Source organism: Adiantum capillus-veneris, chromosome 3 (genome assembly GCF_014529385.1).
Source record: "Adiantum capillus-veneris isolate H3 chromosome 3, ASM1452938v2, whole genome shotgun sequence".
NCBI lineage: Eukaryota > Viridiplantae > Streptophyta > Polypodiopsida > Polypodiales > Pteridaceae > Adiantum > Adiantum capillus-veneris.
Window position 1 is genome coordinate 111,315,767 of NC_140933.1, and position 7,728 is coordinate 111,323,494.

A 7,728-nucleotide genomic window follows, 5' to 3' on the forward strand; every position below is an offset into this window, starting at 1 on the left:
AGGGTAGCTAAAAAGAAACCCTAGATTAGCAGAACCTTTCCGGGAAAGATCGAAGAGTAAACTAACCATAACTCCCGGATCTATGGACCAAATCATACTAAACCTAAAGGAGGGCATAGCAACCATTGATAAAACATTCCCAATGGCTTGTATGACCATTTGATTGAGGGCTAGGTGATCTATAGATAGTAAGCTGAATTTTTTCTCGAAGTTAGAATTGCATTCTGACTTCACAGAAAGCTTCCCCAATGGTATTACAACCAATGTACCTAAGTGGAATCAAAAGTAGAGATCAATTGATGTTGCGGATATAAAACATTTTCTCAAATTGCCACAGGGCATCATTTTTTAGCTAACGCCTCAAAACATCTCCAAAGTGAACCAAACGTGACAAGGCCACTTCTCAAGAAATATGGGACATCATGACCTTCAAAGTTTTGGAGGAAATGATCTAATTCAAGAGTTGGAGAAATAATATAAAAGTCAGAGGACCTAGGACTGAATAGACTCCGAATAGACTCCAAAAGACCAAAACCAATTCCAATTAGGTCTAAAAGCTACACATTAGGCCTATAGGAAAAATATTAGGGGTAATTGAATGAGTTGCATCTCTAGACAGATGGCGTAACAAAATCTGTGCCTTAGGACACGTCACACGAGTAGTAGAGAAACGGATGCGAATAGAGAGAGAGAGATGTGGCATATGTCAAGGCAAAGATGCACAATAGGAAGGGGGTAGATTCTCTTACAATCCTTGGAGGTGTTGGGATCCTCGTGAGAGGGAACTTTTTCCCACGCGTGCCGGCAGTCCCTCCTTGCCCCTAGCGCCCCCACATGGGCTGTCCCTCATGCGGCCCGGCGGTCCACGTTCCCATTTCTAACCTAACTCCCGCTAACCTAACTTCTCACCGTGGACGGCACTTGAGGGGGACCGAGGCCCCGTTTGGTGAATTGCCCATCTCCGCGGCCATGCTCCCCGCGGGCCGATTTGATGACTCGTGGACCCGTCGCTCCTGTGAACAAAACATGACTCCGGGAGCCCCCGAGAGACTCTATGCAAGTAAGAGCCCCGCTTGGGCCGTGGCCGGGTCCTCGGGGGTCCCGTGGACCAAAACGGCCCGGGACGCAACCGCGAGGCCGTTTCGGCATTTTGATCAGATTTTGGAACCGCGGCTCCTGGACGGGACCGACGGTGACTCCTTGAGAGGGATTTCTACCTCAAGGCCATGGGGCTTGGGTGGTTTGCCTGAGAGCCCCGAATTAAAGGACTTATAAGGGAGTAGTACTCCACTCTTGGTGAACCGTGCGCATCCTGCCGGGGTAGCCAAGAGGGGGCCGGTTGTTCAACCGGAGCCGGGGTGGCAGTCCTCACGTCCATAAAACCATTTACCCATTCTAGGTTGGAGTTAGGTTAACCCAGTCTTCAGAGGCGCTGGAGAGGCCTCCGTCCCTTTTGTAATCAACTTTTTGAATCAATACAAAGCGCCCGTCACGGGCTTGTTTCAACAATCTTGTCTCGCGCGTCCCTTTGAAATACTTGCTCAACTTGTTGTGAAGTCGGCTAACTTGTGTTCAGGTGAAGGATCGGCGAACGCGCGCGGCCCCTAAGTTCCATTTACGGGCCGCTCTTGAGGGTCCCGTAACACTTGGTATCAGAGCTAGAAATTCAAAAGCTGGTCTATGCCTAACAGAGGGGGACAAAGACCCGCCGAAAGTGACTCCAGTAGCACTCCCCTACCCGCCGCAAGATTAGAAGAAATCGCAGCGGACGGTGTGATTGACTCTTGGGAGTATTCCAGGTGGATACGTTCTCAAGGGAGATTACAACGCCTAGACCCTATCAGCGAAGCCGGGCCAGAGTTTGAGTCCGCGCCTTCGTCACCCAACGAAATGAGTCACGCAGATGGAGACTCATTTCATGGGGAGAGGAACGACCCTCCCCGCAATGACAGAATGGAAAGGTGGGAGGCTATACTAGAGTCTCAAGCCGCGCTGGTTCAACAGCTCGTACAGGTAAGTCTACTGAATGCTCAGAATGCCACAGCAGACAAAGGAAAAGGGCCGGCAAGCACGTCGGGAGCTCCCGCGAGTGGGAGTGATGGGATGGGGAGTTTCAAGCCCATCAAACCCACTCCCTACTCGGGTCAACGGGACTCAATGATACTGGAGAAATGGATCCGCGACACAGAGAGCTTCTACCGCACAAGCAAAATGGAAGAACATTTATGGACATCCGTGGTGTCTCATTTCTTAGCAGAGGACGCTTACAGTTGGTTCCTCTTAGAAGAGAGGAAAAACCCCTACATGCCATGGACCCGCCTCAAGGCTGAGATGCGGGACTACTTCGTTCCGAAGAATGAAGACTTCAGACACTTGGACGAATGGAGGACCATCACCCAAGGCGAAAGCAAGCTGCAGGAGTATGTGTCCAAATACAGGCAGTCCATGCTGAAAGTGGAACAGATGACTTGGGAGAGAGTGAGACTCCATGGTTTCCTCTATGGGCTAAAATATTGGGCCCGTAGGGAGATCGAAAAGCAGAATCCGGTCGACTACATGGCGGCGCTGGCCATGGCAGAAAGGCTAGTGGACTCAGACTTGCGCCGAAAGGGGGCCACCAACTCAAAGTCTGGGGGAAGTGGGCATACCCCTTCCAACTCGAACAAAAATCAGTCTTCAGCTGGGCCCCAAAGGAGCGAGCCCGCAGGCAGCTTGTCAAACCAGCCCCGACTGTACGGGAACTTCCGCAACAATGCGCCAAGCAGCTACAGCGGCTCGTCGAGTAGCAGGAACTTCTCGGTGAACCAGCCTGGAGGGGTCCCTCAGCGGACGCTGCCTTGGAGGGCGAATCCTTCCCGCCCATGCCGTAACTGTGGGGGTCCTCACTGGGATAATGATTGTCACAAAGCTAGCTCTCAGTCTCGAGCTCACTCCGCTTGGGCCAATGAGACCCACGCTGACAGGACAGGATCTTCACAAGTGCAGATCACTGAGATCACGGAGCAAGAGTCTGAAAGTGGAAACAAAGAGTCTACCGAAGGGACGGTCCGTGTAGGAGCCATCAAAGCTTCTCTACACTGCCTAGCAGCTCGTATCAAACCGATCCCAAATATGTATGTCAAGACGGTGATCAACGGGCAGTCACAATTGGCGATGCTCGACTCGGGAGCGAGTCACAACTTCATCTCACCATCGTGTGCCAAACGCTTGGGAGTAAAGACCTGCAAGCCCGGAGGAGGACGAAGCATCTCAGTGGGCTTCGTACAAGGCAAAGACTCGAACACCGCGATGGCTTACGACGTGGCGGTCCAAGTAGGTGAATGGCGAGCCAAAGTGGACTTCATCGTCGTGCCCATGGATTCCTACGACATGATGTTTGGCCTGGCCTGGTATGACTCCTACGTGATGGGGTTGTATGCCAAGGGCATGAATCAACTGATGCTGGACATGAATGGTAAGGGGGTGATTGTCCCGATCATCCGACCTATGGACACGCCTCCTGCCCGCAAGACTACTCAAGAAAAAGCTCCGCCGCAATCACAACCTTACGTGCCACCTCAAGCCCGAGGGCAGGTGAACGCAGCTCAAACTAAGACACCAACGCCGACGAAAACGGAAAAAGGGAAGACCCGAGTTAGCTGGGATGACCTCGTCCCAGACTCAATGTGGATCTCACCAAAGCAAGCAGAGAAGGCTCTCAAACAAGGGGCCCAGGTTCACTGCTGTGTGATGAAAATAACACTAGCAGATTCAGATGAGGAGTGCACTATCGGGGATAGTCGTATCATCAAAGTGATTGAAGAATTCAAGGACGTGGTACCGCCGCAGCTTCCAGCTGGGCTCCCACCTAAGCGAGCAGTGGATCACAAGATCGAACTAGTGCCTGGCCATTCGCCGCCAGCCCGTCCACCCTATTGAATGGATGCCACACAACTACAAGAACTAAAGAAGCAACTAGGAGAACTACTTGAAGCAGGTTTTATCAGGCCCAACAAGTCCCCTTACGGGGCCCCGGTGCTTTTTGTCACAAAGAAGGACGGCTCATCCAGGCTCTGCGTCGACTACAGAGCCCTGAATAAAATAACCATCCGGAACAGGTACCCTCTGCCGCACATGGATGATCTAACAGACAGGTTGGCAGGGGCAAAATACTTCACTAAGGTCGATCTGCGATCAGGATACCACCAGATTCGGATTGTGGATGAAGATGTGCACAAGACAGCTTTCAGGTCACGGTATGGAGCTCACGAATGGCTAGTGCTTCCCTTTGGCCTCACCAATGGAGTAGCGACCTTCTCAGCTGGAATGGATACAGATTTCGGCGACATGCTGGATGAATTCCTCATTGTGTACCTGGATGACCTGCTAATCTACAGCAAAACTTTTGAAGAGCACGTGGAGCATGTGCGACAGGTGCTCCGCAGACTCAGAGAATGCAAGTGGTACGCGAAACTGGAAAAGTGCGTCTTCGCAGTACAGGAAGTGGAATTCTTGGGCTTCTTGGTCACTACAAATGGAATTCGTGTGGATCCTAAAAAGATTGAGGCCGTGGTGAACTGGCCTGCCCCCCGAACAGTTACATAGGTACGCGAGTTCGTGGGTTTCACTCAGTATTGCCGAAAGTCCATCAAAGACTTTTCGAAGATCATGGCCCCCATAACAGACACCACCAAGGGTTCGCTAGCGTTCAAGTGGACAGATGAGGCCCAACGAGCTTTTGAGCACATCAAACAGGTGATGTGTTCCCTACCGGTACTTAAACTCCCAGAATTCGACAAGCCATTCGAGATTCACACCGATGCCTCACGCATCGCACTGGGAGGGGTACTAATGCAAGCTGAAAGACCAGTAGCCTACATTTCGAAGAAGTTTACAGACCCACAGAAGAGATGGGCTACACACGAGCAGGAGATGTATGCAGTGGTATACTGCCTTGACCAATGGCGTCACTACGTATTGGACAAGCATACTAAAGTATACACAGATAATGTTTCTCTGAAGTATTTCCAGACACAACCTAAGCTCTCTCACAAACAGAGTCGGTGGCAAGATCAGCTAGCAGAATATAACATAGAAATTATACATAAACCGGGTAAGCAGAATGCAATGCCAGATGCCCTCAGTCGCATGCCCGAGGTGAATGCAGTCAGCATAATAAGCAGTGATGAAGTACTGGACCAGATCCGCGAGGCCAGTAAGACAGACCCCGCAGTATTACAGATGATGCAGAGTTGGCGACAAGGCAAGACTTCCGTGGGGCTGTTCGACCTGCGGGATGGGCTATGGTATGCCCATAACCGCGTGTATGTACCAGATGATCCTACACTCAAAGCAAAACTACTTTGGGAAACCCACGACTGCAAAGTTGCAGGACACGGTGGGCAAAAGAGATCCTTTGACAGGCTAAGCCGTCACTTTTTCTGGCCAAAGATGCAGGAAGATGTGGTGGAATATGTAAGAACGTGCCCAACTTGCCAGCTAGTCAAGGCACAACGAATAAAGCCAGCAGGGCTTTTGATGTCTATGCCTACACCATCTCGCCCCTGGGATGTGATAAGCATGGACTTCATTGTCGACTTACCCGAAAGCCACGGATTCACTACCATCTTCGTGATCGTGGACTACTTTTCAAAGCAGGCGCACTTCATTCCCGCAAAGCCGCCCCTCACAGCCTACCAGACGGCGCGGCTTTTCTTCAAGCATGTCTTCAAGAATCACGGACTCCCACTGGCCATTGTTTCGGATCGCGATGGGCGATTCTTAAGCGACATGTGGCGGGAGTTATTCAAGCTCCTAGGCACACAACTCAGGTTTTCTTCGGCCTATCACCCCCAAACAGATGGGCAGACCGAGCGAATCAATCAAGGCATCGAAGATTACATCCGTTGCTATGTCCAAGCAGATCAAAAGGATTGGGCAGACTTTCTGGAAGTCCTTGAGTTTCAGTACAATAGCAGTGTGCACTCGGGGACAGGATACACCCCGTTTGAACTAGCCACAGGAAAAGAGGTGATTACGCCCATGGCGCTTGCGTCGGGCACTATGCATGCAGAAGATCAGGATGCTGAGCAGTTTTTGACGGCTTGGCAGAAACGTTTGGATGTAGCCAGAAAGCACTTGATGAAGTACAAAGATAAGTATGTAGCCAGACATAACGAAAAAGCACGAACAGAGTTCTTTTAGAAGGGTGATTTGGTGCTGGTAAGTGCCCAGAACATCAACCTTCCCGAAAACTTAACACCCAAATTCAACCACCGCTTCTATGGCCCATACCGGGTACTGCAAGATTTGAACAACGTCTCCTACAAGCTGGAGCTACCTTCCAACGTCAAGATCCACAATGTTTTTCACATCAGCTTGCTCAAACGATTTCAGGTTGATGGGAAATATGGCCGCCATGTCCCCCTACTAGACAAAGGAGTAAACCCCTTTGAGCCAGAAATTATCATCAAACACCGTTTCAGGCGCAACAACCTAGAGTTCTATGTCAAGTGGAGAGGGCGGCCAATGTCAGATTGCACTTGGGTGCCAGAAGATCGAGTAATTGCAATGGATAAACAGTTGTTGCTTCGGTACTACAGGATTCCGGACCTCAAACACATGCCTAGGGCATAGAAGACCACAACCATGTACAGCAAGTAGTATAGGATGCAGTAGTTTGTCAGTACAGTTATGCTCAGTTTTCAGCAGAATAAAGATGCGTTATGCGACAATTATGCGACAATTATGCGATGTATGCATTATGTGGTCAAATGCTTTACAATCTTGACGAGGACGTCAAGTTCCTTGAGGGGGGGGAGAATGTTGGGATCCTCGTGAGAGGGAACTTTTTCCCATGCGTGCCGGCGGTCCCTCCTTGCCCCTAGCGCCCCCACATGGGCTGTCCCTCATGCGGCCCGGCGGTCCACGTTCCCATTTCTAACCTAACTCCCGCTAACCTAACTTCTCACCGTGGACGGCACTTGAGGGGGACCGAGGCCCCGTTTGGTGAATTGCCCATCTCCGCGGCCATGCTCCCCGCGGGCCGATTTGACGACTCGTGGACCCGTCGCTCCTGTGAACAAAACATGACTCCGGGAGCCCCGGAGAGACTCTATGCAAGTAAGAGCCCCGCTTGGGCCGTGGCCGGGTCCCCGGGGGTCCCGTGGACCAAAACGGCCCGGGACGCAACCGCGGGGCCGTTTCGGCATTTTGATCAGATTTTGGAACCGCGGCTCCTGGACGGGACCGACGGTGACTCCTTGAGAGGGATTTCTACCTCAAGGCCATGGGGCTTGGGTGGTTTGCGTGAGAGCCCCGAATTAAAGGACTTATAAGGGAGTAGTACTCCACTCTTGGTGAACCGTGCGCATCCTGCCGGGGTAGCCAAGAGGGGGCCGGTTGTTCAACCGGAGCCGGGGTGGCAGTCCTCACGTCCATAAAACCATTTACCCATTCTAGGTTGGAGTTAGGTTAACCCAGTCTTCAGAGGCGCTGGAGAGGCCTCCGTCCCTTTTGTAATCAACTTTTTGAATCAATACAAAGCGCCCGTCACGGGCTTGTTTCAACAATCTTGTCTCGCGCGTCCCTTTGAAATACTTGCTCAACTTGTTGTGAAGTCGGCTAACTTGTGTTCAGGTGAAGGATCGACGAACGCGCGCAACCCCTAAGTTCCATTTACGGGCCGCTCTTCAGGGTCCCGTAACAAGAGGGTCCTGGTGATCCAAGGCATGGTAGCTACATACCCTC

The 7,728-nt window shown here is 51.5% G+C and overlaps 1 protein-coding gene and 1 pseudogene across 1 annotated transcript; both read left to right on the forward strand.

Moving 5' to 3' along the window:
• The first annotated feature begins 1,680 nt into the window (after positions 1-1,680).
• Positions 1,681-3,796, forward strand: LOC147461486 (uncharacterized). The gene is made up of 2 exons (XM_086501056.1): positions 1,681-3,633; positions 3,749-3,796. Exons 1-2 carry the CDS (start codon positions 1,681-1,683, stop codon positions 3,794-3,796), a joined length of 2,001 nt encoding a protein of 666 aa, XP_086357182.1.
• A 3,079-nt stretch (positions 3,797-6,875) lies between these two features.
• On the forward strand, positions 6,876-7,421 carry LOC147461487 (uncharacterized; annotated as a pseudogene).
• Positions 7,422-7,728: the final 307 nt, after the last annotated feature.

Bases quoted from the DNA above. Each gene is read 5' to 3' on its own strand.
- LOC147461486 (XM_086501056.1), top strand. From the start codon at position 1,681: ATGCCTAACAGAGGGGGACAAAGACCCGCCGAAAGTGACTCCAGTAGC. The intron at 3,634-3,748 runs GTTAGCTGGGAT...TAACACTAGCAG, and splicing joins CGGAAAAAGGGAAGACCCGA to ATTCAGATGAGGAGTGCACT.